General features: G+C 60.4%; 2 protein-coding genes across 5 annotated transcripts in view; one reads left to right on the top strand and one right to left on the bottom strand.

Annotated features, from left to right (window-relative positions):
• Positions 1–1,590: 1,590 nt before the first annotated feature.
• On the bottom strand, positions 1,591–10,749 carry ENGASE (endo-beta-N-acetylglucosaminidase). 4 transcript variants are annotated; one of them, XM_045814588.2, is made up of 14 exons: positions 10,591–10,749; positions 9,151–9,215; positions 8,785–8,986; positions 7,689–7,837; positions 7,019–7,176; positions 6,183–6,331; positions 5,667–5,832; positions 4,709–4,812; positions 4,242–4,350; positions 3,857–4,047; positions 3,216–3,364; positions 2,607–2,712; positions 2,216–2,330; positions 1,591–2,038 (listed from the first exon to the last, which is right to left on the bottom strand). In XM_045814588.2, exons 1-14 carry the CDS (start codon positions 10,695–10,697, stop codon positions 1,619–1,621), a joined length of 2,190 nt encoding a protein of 729 aa, XP_045670544.1. In that variant the 5' UTR covers positions 10,698–10,749; the 3' UTR covers positions 1,591–1,618. The 4 variants fall into 4 exon arrangements, with proteins under 4 accessions (XP_045670544.1, XP_045670543.1, XP_045670545.1 ...); XM_045814587.2 differs by having other exon boundaries at positions 2,607–2,715; XM_045814589.2 differs by having other exon boundaries at positions 2,607–2,715; positions 8,785–8,982; positions 10,591–10,660.
• Positions 10,750–10,946: 197 nt separating this feature from the next.
• CANT1 (calcium activated nucleotidase 1) overlaps positions 10,947–14,241 on the top strand; it is a 56,791-nt gene continuing 53,496 nt past the window's right edge. The window contains exons 1-2 of the mRNA XM_087854035.1: positions 10,947–11,091; positions 13,493–13,586. The gene's annotated coding sequence lies outside the window, so the exon portion shown is untranslated. The remainder of the gene's footprint in view (positions 11,092–13,492; positions 13,587–14,241) is intronic.

Here is a 14,241-nt window from a genome sequence, read left to right on the forward strand (position 1 = left end):
GCAAACGCATTCCCCACTGGAGACCGCGCTGGCGAGTCCACGTGTGGGACCCGGAGAGTGAAATGTCCTTCTGTCCCCCTGTGAACGAGGCACCTGGGCTGGGGGATGGAGATCGAGGCAGCCCTGGAGGGACACGCCCTTTGCTGTCCTGGGGACCAGGTTTACCCAGGCCACCTGACGTGGCTGATTCCTCAATTCCGCACGGCCAGGCAGAAGCCGTGTAGCTGCACTGCCACCTGGTGGCCGCTCCCCTTCCTACAGCATAACCAGGTCCGCGGACCCGGGCCTAGACCAGAGGCCAGCCAGTAGGTGGGCCCCCCAGCTGGGAGCGTCTTGGCCCTTAGCACCACTCCACATCGCATAGCGCAGGTGGGGGGCAGAGAAATGGGCAAGTCCCCCCATCAATGGCCCTATGAGACCCTGGGGTAAGAGGCCCCCAGAACGAGGCACATAGCTCAGGCCCAGAGAGGAGCTGGGCAATGCGGCAAATCCCCAAGGCTGCGGGTGCAGAGAGCCCACCCCCAGGAGGCCAGCACGGTGGCCCAGGAGTCAACAGGAGAGCTGTGTGGCTGGAGGAGCCATCTCCAGCTCACGCACCCCCTCCCCTCCTCCCCATGCAGAGCCCCCAGCCAGCCAGAGGGAAGGAAGGTGCTAGAAGACAGAGGAGGCAAGAGAGGAAGAGGGCCCAGTGGAGAGGGTCCTCAACACACCTCAACACACCTCTGCTAACACACCTCTGCTAACACCTCTGCTAACACACCTCTGCTAACACACCTCTGCCTGAGCCCCGCCCCACCCTGGGAGAAGCTGGGGCGGGAGGATGTGAAGGAACGGATGGCCACAGCTCCCAGCAGAGCTGTGACAGCGAGGCTGGGCCAGGCTGCAGCCGAGGATCTTCCTGGGCCCTGCCTGGCCTCCGGGTCCCCAAGCCTGGACAGCCTCACTCCCCAGGCGGACACAGAGCAAGGCTCACAGTCTGGCTCCGTGCAAGCTTCACCAGCACCAACAGCCTGGGCCACAGGGCCGACGGGAAGCCTCCACAAATGGCTCTAGCTCATGGGGACAGTAAACTGGGACAGCCCCAACATGGGAAGGTCTGGACTAGGGTGGCCCACCTGGCCCAGGGGAGGTGCAACCTGGCACTGGCCCGGCCCTAAGGGGAAGCAGGCCAGTCCCCAGGGCACCACATCCCAGCACCCTGCAGGCAGCCCCCAACCCCCTGCCACCCTCTGCCCTCAGTCCTCACCCTCAATCGTCTCCAGGGCCTACTCGGAGGCTTCCTGTCCCATTTAAGCCTGTCGAGCCTCAGCGGCTCTCAGCCTATTAGGAAACACCCTTCGTGGAGTTTATGGGATTGGCTTTCCCAAATCCTGTCACTTGTACCGGGGAATCTATACTCCAGACAGAGATAAGACAGAACAGAGTTCATTATTCGTTAATCTCGGGAAATTATCAACCCAGCAGAGGGACTTCTTGGTTTTCCTGTTACCAGCACCCAGCACAGATAGCGCCAGCCCGCGGCCCCCTGGCACCCGTGGGCTTCCACACACGGCGTGGGGCCCCAGCGCAGAAGCAGCCTGAGCCTCGAGGTGGGGGGATTCCGTGCTTTAATGCTTGCTCACGTGTGGGGCATGGAGTAGAGGAGGGCCGCCCTGCCCCACTCGGCCTGCGGCACCAGAAACCCCTCCTTGGGGACGGGCTCCACCAGGAACTCCACACGGCCGTCCCCACTGGGCCCTGAGGCTGCCACCGGCAGCTCCGCTATCCGATACTGGTTGACGAAGGCCAGGCCCAGGAGTGCAGGCTTCTCCGGCCCCGGCGGCCCCCCACCAGGAGAGCCACCGCCGGTCCCCGTGCGGCAGTGGACTCGGAAGCATCGGACGGGAGAGAGGAGGTAGGACCAGTGCAGAGTGCAGCCGAGCAACAGCCGGGCAGGGGGGCCCTCCTCCTCAGGCACGGCCCGCTGCCAGCGCACGCGGGACACAGTGACGGCCTGCACCCGGGGCAGAGGGGCAAGCAGGCTCTTGGCATCCACCACCTGGCAGAAGAGAGAAGGCTCGCCCCAGTCCCAGAGCCCACCAGAGGTCCGGGGTGCCCGCCCCTGCACGGTCCCGCTCCCCGGCACCTCCACCCCACTGGCCCTCTGAGCAGAGCGAGTGTCCAGCTCCTGCGTGATGGGAGCCCTCGGCCAGCGCACTGTGCCCAGACGCCTCACCTGGATCTCCCCGAGGCGGCAGACAAAGCTCGCCTCCTCCCGGCCGCCAGGAGGCCGTGCGAAGCTAACAAGGAGGTCTCGCAGGACGCAGCCCCGCAGGCTGACCTCATAGCAGCTGGGGAGGCAACAGGGGCCGGTCACGAGGAGCCCGCCTCCACTCAGAGGCCCCAAACCATGGCGGCAAAGGCGGTCCATCCCAAAGTGGACCCTGTGGCCATGGGAAACCCCAGGCCCAAGGCATGACCATGACCGCTCCCAGCAGCGTCCTGCGCTTGTGCCCCGAGGCTGCCTGCATCCTGGGCGGGAGGGGGGTTGGCCAGGGCCCCTCCATCCCTCCAGTTCTGGGGCTTCTGAACCAAGAGCCCCTCACTCAGGAAGGAAAGGTACTCACCGCTGGACCCAGCCCCCACGGAGCTGTTGGCCGCAGTGACCCACCCATCTGGCCAGCTTGGTGGGGGGCACCCGGAGGGGTCGGGGACTGTGCCTTGAGCTTGTTTCTGCTGGGGGAGGAGACCCAGGACTTGAGAATGCAGAGTCCGAAGGGAAGAAACCGTGCAGGGAGGTGTCCACTAAACGGGGGAGCCCCAGAGGCCATCAGACCCCCTGCTGGCGCTAGGCGCCCATGGCCTGCCCGACAGGCTGAGGACTTGGGGGGGAAGGAGAACAGGGCAGAGAGCACCCCCTGGCCCCCCATAGATGCCCTCCCTCTCAATGCCGCGGCTGGCAGAAGACCCGTTCCCCAAGTCTCTGTGGAACCAGGACCCAGTCCCACACAGCACACCAGGCTGCCCAGTGGGGGCCGCGAGCCAGAGGCTTCAGCTGACGGGTGAGTCCCCCTGTCCGGGCCGGGACCACAGCAGCACAGAGGATAGCCCCTGCACCTGTCCTCTGCCGCCCCCCCCAGCTCCCCCACACCCCGGTGCACTTTCTAGACTCCTCTTGCCTGAGGTGTCCCTGAAACAGAGGGGCCTACAGGAGGCCGGGGCCCTACCCCCCTCACCATTCAACGTCCAGATGCCACCAACATGGCAGCTGCCCACGTCCCCTGTGGTGAGCTCCAACGCCACCTCAACATCCGAAGGCCCTTCTAGCTTATATACCAAGGACAGGAAAACTTTGGGAGGCACGGGGACCTGCAGAGAGAATAACCTGCCGGAGGAGGGCCTGGGATGAGCGGCCAACCGGAGCTGCTGAGAAGCCCCCCGCTGGCTCCGGGCCATACCCGCCAAGCTCTCCCGCCGGAACACAGCAGCCTGCCTGCAACCCTCCCGTGACTGACAAATCTCGGTCCTGGGATTCTACAGGACTCCACTTATAAGAGGCATCAGAGGTCGTCAGATCCACAGAAACAGCAGAGTGTGGTGGCTGGGGGGATGGGAGCTGTTCTGTGGGGACAGGTGAGAACGTTCTGGAGACCGGCGGCCCAGTGACGGGCAGAGAGTTAAAGCTACTGTACCACACGCTCAAAAACGCTTGACGGTAAATTGTACGTTATGTGCTTTTTACCACAATGAGAATTGCCTCGGTTCCGTCCTCGGTCCTCCTCCTGGCCACTGCTGCCCATCGGCCCAGGTGAGTGATCGACAGGGGCGAGGGGGAAGCGGACGGTCCCACAGGTGTCGCCCCCACGCACTCACCTACCTCACAGCCACGTGTCCGACCTCGGGCGGAATCTCCCCGCGGATGAGCAGGGAGCTGCCCCCGTTCCAGGCGTCCGCCAGGCAACAGTGCGTCTTCACCCAGCCCCGCCCGTCCCCTTCCCGCCTGTGCTCTGCAAACAGGGGCTGGATTTCCTGGGCGCTTGGGTGGTACCAGGGCCCCACCGCCTCCTCCTGGAGGAGAAGGCCACGTGAGGGAGGGCTGGGGGCCAACGGGGCACGGCGTACCCGGAGCGCCGGGGGGGGGGGAGCAGCATGGCCGCCATCCCTCCCACGCCCCGAGCCCCCCACCTCTCCCAGGTGAGACCAAAGACAGAGGGAGGGCAGCCCGTGTGCTGTGATGCAGCCCCACCAGGAAGCCCACGCACCTGGCCATAGCACACTCTCCGCGTCCCCATGCCCAGGCAGAAAGAAGTGACAAAGGGCAAGGAGCAGATGCTGTGTGTGGGCAGGTAGCGTTCCAACAAAGCCCAGAACCTGCAGGGAAATGGGCGGGGGGACCCCAAAGTCACTCTCTGCAACTCGAGGCCCCTGCATCCCTCCCAGAGTGAGTGCGGCTCCCCCGCTGAATGTGTGGGAGATGCAGGTCTGCAGGGGTGGCCCTCCCCCCAGGGTCCCCAACCTCTGGCCTTCCTGCTTAACGGGTCGCCAGGACCCTCCCTCCTGGAAGCAGCCAAGATGACTGGCTTCTCTCCAGCTGAGCCCCTCATCCCACCCCATGTGCCCTGGAAAGGTCCGTGGAGAGCAAGGCCTGAGCTCCTTGGGAAACCAGAGAAACCGACGGAGCCCCCACCCGGCCAACACCAAGCCCCTGCCTGGGACGGGCAAGGCTCACTTGTCCTGGTTCTGGAAGAAATCCTTCTTCTCCAAACACTCGTACACCCAGCCTGGGGCGAAGAGAGCCGCCGAGAATCCATGCTTCCGGATCAGCTCCAGCGACTGGGGAGACAGCAGTCGGGGGGGGGGGTGGAGCCTGGCTAGCTCCCTCCCAGCTCTGAGGGCGCTCCAACCCCAGTAACTCCTCAGCCCGCAGCGGTGGGAAGAAAGGCTGTGAGCGGCCGGGCCGGGGTCCGCGGTGGGAGCGCACAGCCTGCACGTGTCTCCCCCTCGCTGCACCTCTCATCACGTTATCAGACTCACAGCGGGCGGAGAGAATCTTCAGTTATTGGGTTAATTTATTCACTTAGAGCTTAATTAATGAGCAAGAGCATCCCCTGGCACCAGGGAAGGGGCAAGGCTGACGGCCCGGGAGACAAGCGGACTCCCTATTTATCCCGTACCAGGTGCACCGGCCCTGGCAACCCCCTCGTCTCCCCTCACTGCCGATATGACTTGCCTTGCCAGAAAAAATCTCACCACTTATTAAACCAGCAATTCCCCAAACTGGCTGTTTTACCAGGTCCTTAGCCCTGAGCTGCCCGTGAACAGACGCACCGCCAAAGCTCCCCAAGCCCACCCGATGCTTGAAACCGCCAGCTCAGGGCCCTTCAGCGCATTGCGGTCCAGAAAGACATCACAGCCAGCTAGCTCGGAGGGGGAGGGCAGGCCATCAACACCCATACGAAAAGTACCGCCTGACTGCAGGATTGGGCTGGAAGTTAGGGTTTCAGGGCACAGCCCGGCCTTGGGGCATCACCCATGTGTCTTGGGCCTCAGCTTCCCCGCTCTGGGAAGAATGCTGCCTCTCTTTGCCTTGAGTGCAGATGGCAATGGAAGGTCCACGAGAAAACCCAGCCACGGAAGGCATGCAGGCCACCACCCCCAGCTCCCCGGCCTGCAGGGCCGCCACCCACCTTGTGTGTGTGGAACTGGCCTCCGACGACATTGCCCCGGGCGAACACGTCCACCCCCACGTACACGTCAGCGCGGCGCTCCCCGGCCTGCCCCAGCATCCGCTGCAGGTGCTCCTCCCGCCAGTTATAGTTGGTGAAAAAGCCGTCACAGGAGTCGAAGAAGACCCTGCGAGGCGGCGAGGACGCGCTGTGAGGCCCAGACACGGAGGCCCGGGGGCTGCCCACCCTGGATGTCCTCCTCCTTCCCCTTCCGACACTCGCCTCCATCCTAACCCCCAGACCAGGCCACCTCCAGGACCAGAACACAGGCGCCTCTGAAGAGCAGGGGACCAGCCGGAGCGCAAGGCCTGTGGCCCTTGGCACAGCGCCCGCCGACAGCGCGCCGGTCCTCCCCGCTGGTGGCTGGCGGCTCCGACTCTGCCCTCACCCTCTCCTACCCAGGGCAGCCGAGCACGCCAGGCCCCAGCAGACAGACCACACTGCCCCCACCCGCTCCGCCCACAAGGCTGCCCTCACCAGTTGTGCTGGTTGAGTTCGTCCTGCCACTTGAGCTGCCCGCTGCTCACCACACTGTCGTACCACAGCACCAAGCCCCCCGGCACCCGCTGATGGAGCTGAGTGGTCAGGTACCGGAGGAAATGGGGCATGTTCCCCACCGCGGCCAGCTGGAGAGGGAGGCAGAGCAGACCCTTGGTGAGGCCCAGCCGTGTCTGTCGTGAGAAGTGCCCCGCGTGGGACAGACAGGAGGGTGCTTAACCTCAGAAGCAAACACAGACTCCAAAAAGGCGCGGTCCCTGGAGCCCCCCAACCGTGCAACCACGGAGGGGAGGGTCCAGCCAGTGTCTCCCACTGTCCTTCCTTTATTTTTCTTTAAAGACTGTATTTATTTTAGAGAGAGAATCCCAAGCCGTCTCCCTGCTGAGCGCAGAGCCTGACACGGGGCTCGATCCCACGACCCTGAGAGCATGACCTGAACCAGAATCAAGAGTCAGACGCTCAACCCACTGAGCCCCCCAGGGGCCCCAACTGTCCTTCCTTTCCGAAGCAGGAAGGACACGGGCGCAGCAGTGAAGAAAAGATAAAACCCCATGAAAGGGGAGAGTGGCGCTGAGGGAAGCCGCACGCGCAGCCCAAGCAAAACGGACACGGGAGGAGGGAAGGGGCGCCCCGAAGGAGCAGTAAGGCGAAGCGCAGCCAACCGAGGTTTCCGGACACGTGCCGGAGAAGGTTCTGTCACGCAGGTGTCTAGGCTGGCTCTAACCAGCCCCAGCAAGGCCGCAGAGAGCAGCAGCGGAGGGACAGGGAGGCAGCAGGGCCGGGCCGGGCAAGCACCAGGAGAAGGCTATGCTCACACTCAGAGAGTTCTCGATGTTGATCAGCCAGCCATCGAAACGGAAAAACTGGGCGATGAGGACCAGCTGATCAGCCACGGCTCGGTACGAGCTCTCGTCCCCGGCCAGAAAGGCTTCACAGAGCCGCCCACCTTCTTTCCACTCGGTGATGAAAGTCCCTGCCAGGACGGAGAGAAATGAGGTCAGGCGAACCCAGCCATGAGCAAAGGGTGGTTCCTGCAACAGCACAGCAGCCTGGCCTGCAAGCTTGTTACACGTTCGCATGCTCGGCCGTCCCGGATCTCTGGGGAGTCCAAGCCCCACAGGCCGAGCCCAGCCATCAGTGCTACACAGGCCAATAAATGATTCAGGTGCGGGCAAAGAAGGCTCGAGAAGCAACAACCGCACCCACGGACTGGCCACCTGTGGCCTGTGGGCCACATCCACCCACCTCCTATTTCATAAACACAGCCCATCTGTCCGCCTGTCATCTATGGCTGCACTGTCTTGGTTATGACAGTGACCCAGTGGCCTGGGCCCTTCCAGAAGTTTGCCCTCGCCTGTGCTAACCTATCAAGGCAGCCCCAGGTGAGCTCTTCTCCCTCCGTAGCAGACAAAGGCCTTCTCGTCACTGGGTCACCTGGCAGGTGTGCTAACGAGGGTGCGTGGGAGGCGAGCCCCGGGGTCTTACCCAGCATGCAGACCCCATGCCGATGGGCAGCGTTGGTCCAGCCCACGGGGGGGATGGTCACGGTGTGGTGGCTGAAGTACACGAAGACGTCGATGGACTGCCAGTGGTAGAAGCAGTAGGGGCTGCGCGCCGTCGAGCCCTGAATAAACCTGTGTGGGACACGGCGCGGTTGGGACCCCGCACACGGGGACCCGGGCGAAGCTTCTCCAGTCCCAGCCAGCGATGCTAACGGAAGCTCGCCACGCAGCAGGCGCGGCGCAGGCACTGGGTGGAGCGAGAAGTAGGACTACACCTTGGCCCTGAGGTCCAGAGGTCTTAAGGGAAACATGTGCACCAGGCCGGGCGGGCAGTCACCACTGGACCAGACGTTGTCAGCCTCAACAGACAAAGACAAGACAGGAGAGAAGAGAAGTGGCAGGCTCATGCAAAAGCTCCAGGCGCCTGGTGTCCCCGTGCTGTCCCCTGAGCAGTGGCTCCAGGACCGTCTCCGTGCATGTAAGGCTGGGCTGATAACCACGAGCTGCGCCTAAGATGCCACCACCTGCCTCTGCCTGTCCCTTGGTGGCCGGCTCGGACTAAGCCTTCCCATCTATCGTCCCATCCAAGACTGTTTTACAGACGTTTAAGACCTCTGAGAGACCGCGCAACTCTGGAGGAAGTGTCCCCTGGCTGGGAGGGACGCAGGAGTGTCAAGCCGGGTACCCGGAGCCAATGGGCCAAGGACGGAGTCAGAGCTCGAGGGGTTAGGTGAGGACCACGGATCCGGGCCCAGGAGTGTGAAGACGGTGCCTGCTTCTGTACCCGCCCCGCCTCCCACATGTCAAGGGCACGCAGTCCCCGGAAGCAAATGGTGTCAGGGCTGCCAGAGGCACCAGCTTTCACCCAACCCACGTCCTCTTACAGATGAAACAGGAGGCCTGGGCGCCTCACCCAGTCAGGTCAGTCTGGTCCAGAGGCCCGTCTCCTGACTGCCTCCCACCCAGTGCTCTCTGCCACATGGCTCTCACTCTCCCTGCCTCCTTCTCCTCCATCCCCGTCCCAGGCAAGGGAAACAGGCAACAGAATTAACATCGGCAATGTTCTCGCGATGCCTCACTTGTCATCCAGATACCCGCCCATCATGTCATGGCACAGCAAGGTCCGGGGCCTCTGACTGCTCAGGGGGGGCTGCCGACACTCGGAGGGCTCCAAGGCCACGTTGAAGCTGTCCTCCACGTCGGGCGTCCACGCCAGGAGTTCCTCCAGCGAAGAGAAGTAAAAACTGATGGGTTTGGTGGTGTCCTTGTCATAATATCTAGCTGGTCAGAGGAGGGAACAATGAGGAACCGATGGAAAGTATGGGATCCCCAGAGATGCTCTGACAATAACCGAGGGAGAAAAACTAGACCAGGAAGGGGTGGGTCTGCCCCGAAGCCCCAAGAGTGAGCGCGGAGACAGCGTTCAGAGCCTCCGACCGTCTCACCTGGCAAAGGGTCCGCGGTAAAACTGACCACCTCACGGAAGACAGTTACTTCTTGCTCCTCAATTCTAAGCAATGAGGAAGTTAAAAAAAATTGTTTTTAATAAAAGCATGAAGAAAAAGAACACTAACAACCAAATGGACTAGGCCCCACCTAGACACACGAAGGGGAGGGAACGCTATTCTCGGACTTACATTTTGAATGCAAACTATGGAAAAATGCATCAAACCGAAGGGGCTGGGGGGCGCTGACCTTCCTAAAGCAGCCTGTGTTAGCACCACAGCCGGCCCTCCGCCTGGACACACAACAGCTCCTCCTCTCCTATGTATAAACGCCTAACCCCTGTACCCACCCCCGGTCATCCTGCAGAGACCAGTTAGACTTCACAGGGTCCACAGGTTCTGCTTTGGACAAGGGGTCGGAAAACTCACAGAACTAGAGAGTTTCAGGACCCAAGAGAGCAGGGCCATGCTTTCTCCCCAGTCCACATTTCCGTGGGTGTGTTCTGTGGAACCCACACTAACTCCCCAGCTGTCGTGGAGGAGTCTAACCTTTGGCACACAGAGCTGGAAAACCCTGGATAAATCCAGATTAGCTTTTTAAAAAAAACAATTGTCGTCATTAGAACGTGAGAAGACGCAGTGGCTGCCATTAGTGGCCACGGGCTTCAAAGTAGAAATTCTCTAAATCTCCCCACATCCACGGCCACTTCCTTATAACTTTCTTAGGGGACCCTGAAACCACCTGGGTGGGTGGAGGGAATGAGACATTCAAGTGTCACGAAAGCGCAAGTACTATGGAAAATCACGCCTTTAGAATTTCATTCCACACCCTGCTCTTTCCCCTTCATGATTTCTCTATCCTTCAGCTCCCCCAACCCCCGCACCTATCAGAACACCTGTCGGTCGGTACCAGATAACCTTTACCACCTGTTATTCCTCCATTAAGAGGGAGCGAGACGTCTCAACATTCTCCTCCAAAACATCTTCCCCACCAGCCGGCAGCCACTCCTTTGCCATCCCTGTCCAGTCTGAAACACCCCAGTCTCACTCTTTGGGGTTTAAAACAAAGCTAGGGATGCTGTTTCCAAGAAGGCCATATGGGTGCTGCTAACTTCCCCCAGGTGAGCAAATGCCCCGACAAGGAACCATGGGCTCAGAAGAACGCGTCCGCCCCTTTCGTGCCTCTGAGCCTTTGCGCACTCCGTTCCTTCGACTGGAACACCCTCCCTCCCGTTCGCCACGCGCTCCCTAAAGACCCAGTTCAGATGGTCCCGCTCCAGGCACGACCCCCTTCCGGTCCAGCAAGGGCACCAATGCCACCAGCCGGCCCCCTCCGCGTGGACCCGCGGCGGGCGGCGGGGGTTTCACCACCCCGTCTCACGGGCGAGGACGCCGAGGCTCCCCGCCCACGACTGCGGTCCCCGCCGGTCCCCCACCCACCTCCTCCGCGGTCGCCGCCGCCCCGGCCGCCGCTCCCGCTGCTCCTCTGGGATCGTGGGCGCCCTCTTCCGCGCCGCCGCCCGGGTCACCGGCCCAGCAGCCTCCATCACGGTGCCGCTCCCTCCGCCCCCGCCGGCCGCCGGCCAATCGCAGGCCTGAGCCCGTCCCCGCCCCCGACCGCCGGCCAATCACAGACTTGGGCCCGCCCTCACCCAATGGAGGGACTGCGCGGACCGGCTGTCCCGCCCCGCCCGGCCTGAAGGACTCCCACCCGCGCTCTGGGCTTCGCCGGGGTGGCGGGGACTTTGTAGCTGGAGGAAAGCCTTGGGGGCGGGGCCGCGGCGGGGGCGGGGCCGCGGCTGCGCGGAGCCCTGGGGTCGGAAGCTCAGTGTACCTGTCCCCACGAATCCCCTTTTGCAGGAGAGCAATGCCCCGGAGGTCATAAAGTCGGTGAGCTGTAGCAGCTAGAGCTGAGCTCGGTTCGTCTAACCCTATTCAAAGGTAATTTTCAGGAAAAGATGAAATCCTAATTCTCATTCGGGTGTAAATATGGACGAGAGATAAAGGCTTTATTCTACTCCTTAATCAGGGAAGCTATCAGACAGATGTTAGAACCAGTTCAAAGAAAATGAAAAGCAGACCTGTTTATAGATGATGAGCATTGAAATGAGTATCTAAGTTGAGGCAGAACTAGCTTTTCTGCAGGGTGGGGGTGGAGAGATCACTGAACCCCTGGAGAGACCATCTGTACCCAGTAAAAGAGACAGAGGCTGGAGTCACGTAACAGCAGCAAGGACCTTTGGTAGACAATGCATCGTGTTCCACTGAGGCACAGATTCTTTTTTCTACACCCCAAACCCGCGCTCCAGTGTCTGCAGTGTCCGCAGGCTCACAGGGCCTGAGGCATCTCACAGATGGCCCGTCCCCAGCATCCTGGGTACAGTTCACAGTAAATGTGGAGGAAGGAGGCAGGCAGGGAGGAGAAGTGTAGTGGGGCACAGGGGTGCACGAGCACCTGGCTCCTGAGGTCCCAAACAGACCAGGCTCGGCCTCACGCCGCTGACAAAATCCGAAGGCAGAGAGATGAGTGGTGGGGAAATGAGAAGGGAATTTATTTCAGTGAGGCCAGCACCGGGAAGACAGCGTCTCAAAGACCATCTCCAAAATGCTGGAAACACTTCCAGGTTTACATAAGGACAGTGTGGGACAAAGGTGAGTGGGTACGTGCAGGTGGGCAGCGAAGGTCAGGCTGATCATTGTCTTGGGGTTAATCACATGGGGTCTTGCGGGCTGGGGCAGTCCTTATAGCCTAAGGGGTAGTTTAGGTTCCCACCACGGGATGCTATGCCCGCAGGGTCTTTTGCGGGAGTTAAGAGATAAGCTGCAAGGAAGAATTTAATGAGAAAGTACTAACCGAGGTCAGAATGGAGGTGGTTGACATTCCTTTTCAGAAGCAGGGAGTCCAAGGAGGCCAGAGGCAGGGCTGGGGCCCCAGGGCCAGGCTTGGGCCAGCCTGAGGCTCTCCTCACCCCACCACCGAAACCCCTTTATGCAGCTGGGAGCGTCCAGCGCTGGGCTGCAGCTGCTTCTCAAGCCGAGGTGAGTGGGCCTCTTTACTATGGTGGCAGACTTTGAACTTTATGAGGCCCCGAGCTTCCGTGAGCCCCAAGCGTGGGGTGATGACTAAGGCTGTGGAATATGAGCGTCAGCCACGCTGCAGGGGAGACAGGCCACTGTGGAGCAGGAGACAGCGGTCCACAGGGAGGACAGAGATCACCAAGCCCTGGGAAGTTGGCCAAGAGAAGGGGGGCAGGGCCGCAAAGCTCACTCCAGCTATAATCAGGTGAGCACGGAAGATGTGAAGTACTGATCTGGTCTGTACTTAACCAGCTTTTTCCAAGCGCTTACCTGCAGCTTCCTGATTACTAAATAAACAAACTTTTCATCCTAACAATCAAAACATAGTTCTTAGAGATATACTAAACAGCCCTTAGGAAATGCTCAGTCTCTGGGGGCAAAAAATATGCCCGGGTCTCTCCTTTCTGTTCCTCTGCACAGCGATGCCTCCAGTCTAGGGGGACAGGTCTTGTGGCCCCCGTGTTGGCTCCCGCTTGCTGCCTTCCTGGCAGACCCTTGTGGCTCCTGGTCTCCCTGGGGATCAGGACTAGAGGTCCCCCTGTCTGCCTTGAGGTCACATTGGTCCCTGCTGGGCCTCCAGCCCCCTCTGAGATCTGGCTGGGCCCCCTAAAACCTTAACCTTGTAGGATTTCCAGATAAAATCTAGGACGTGCTCCCCTGCACACTGCCTGCTTGTGTGGCTCGGTCCGTGGACTTGCGCTCACTGCCTGATAGTAAAGTGGCAAACGTGGGATGCCTGCCCTTGCCCAGTCCCTGCACACACAGTACATGCATTTTCTCCTTCTGGAAACGTGGAGTGCTGCTGAGAAAGCTAATGTTCCTTTTAACCCACCACCCTGCTAGCTTCCCTGCCTCCTGTCCATCAGAGATGCCTCTGTGTTTCACCAATTTCATTAGTCGGGCCTGTATCCTTGCAGATGTTGTGAAGTCCTTTCACACACACGTATGCATCTGGAACCTGGGGTGTGGCTTATAAAAATAGTATCATGGTGTGCAGACTGCTCCGTCCGTATCTTGCCTTCCCCCCTCCCAGCCACATTCTTGAAATGGAGCCATGCTGATCTGTGTGGCTCCAATACGTTCATTTTTACTGTGGTTAAATACCTTGCCTCTTGAACACATCGGCTTTGGCTACCCCTCTACCCGTCGGTGCCCATTTCCACGGCAAGCATGTGTTTGCTTGCATTTTTTAAATGTTAAAATGAATGTCTTCGTATAAACCTTCTTGGGCACCCACAGGGTTTTGTTTTTTTTTCTTTTTCAGATACAGACACAGGAGTTGCTAACAGTGATCCTGTGCGCATTTCCAGACCCCACAGTCCCGAGAGGCCCGCGCGTTGACGCTCTTCCCGGCACCGGTGAGTCTGTGCCCCCGCAAGGCGCTCCGCGCTGCTGCTGCTTACCTTCCAGGTTCGGGCTCCCCTGGTGGGTGCGTGTCGTTGGTTGGCTGTGTTTTAATGTGAGGCTGCACAGCTTTTCTAATGCTGGCCGGCTGTCTGGAAATGAATTCTTCCTCCTGAGACAATCCTGCTGGGGTCGTTGCCCGTTGCTGCTGGGGGAGTGTGTCCCATGTCCTGGATACTTTCATCTTGCTTCCTATACGTGTCAACGGAGCCTATCTGTGCGCTGCGTGCCTTTTTTTTTTTTTAAGTTTTATTAATTGATTTGAGAGAGAGAGAGGGAGCGCACACACAAGCAGGGGGAACGGCAGAGGCAGAGGGAGAAGCAGACTCACCCCTGAGCAGGGAGCCTGACATGGGGCTCGGTCCCAGGACCCTGGGATCACGACGCGAGCCGAAGGAAGACGCTTCCCTGCCTGAGCCCCCCAGGTGCCCTATGTGCTGTGTTTCTTTTGAACTCTTCCAAGGTGTCTCGTAGGATTGGCATTTCAGATCCAAGATGGTCAAATCACTAACATCATTTTACGTACGACCTGGCTGTTTCCTGCTACTGAGAAGGGCTGTCCCGGCTTTAAGGGCAGGAAGATGTTCTCCCCGCTTGTCAGCCGGTAAC

Source organism: Ursus americanus, chromosome 23 (genome assembly GCF_024610735.1).
Source record: "Ursus americanus isolate L20-20 chromosome 23, mUrsAme1.1.p, whole genome shotgun sequence".
In the NCBI taxonomy this organism is placed as follows: Eukaryota; Metazoa; Chordata; class Mammalia; order Carnivora; family Ursidae; genus Ursus; species Ursus americanus.

Coding starts and splice junctions, on each gene's coding strand:
- ENGASE (XM_045814587.2), bottom strand. CDS start 10,697: ATGGAGGCTGCTGGGCCGGTGACCCGGGCGGCGGCGCGGAAGAGGGCG. Junction 9,216..10,590: donor CGGCGGCGACCGCGGAGGAG/GTGGGTGGGGGA, acceptor CTCATTGCTTAG/AATTGAGGAGCAAGAAGTAA. Junction 4,813..5,666: donor GCCAGTTCCACACACACAAG/GTGGGTGGCGGC, acceptor CTGTCTCCCCAG/TCGCTGGAGCTGATCCGGAA.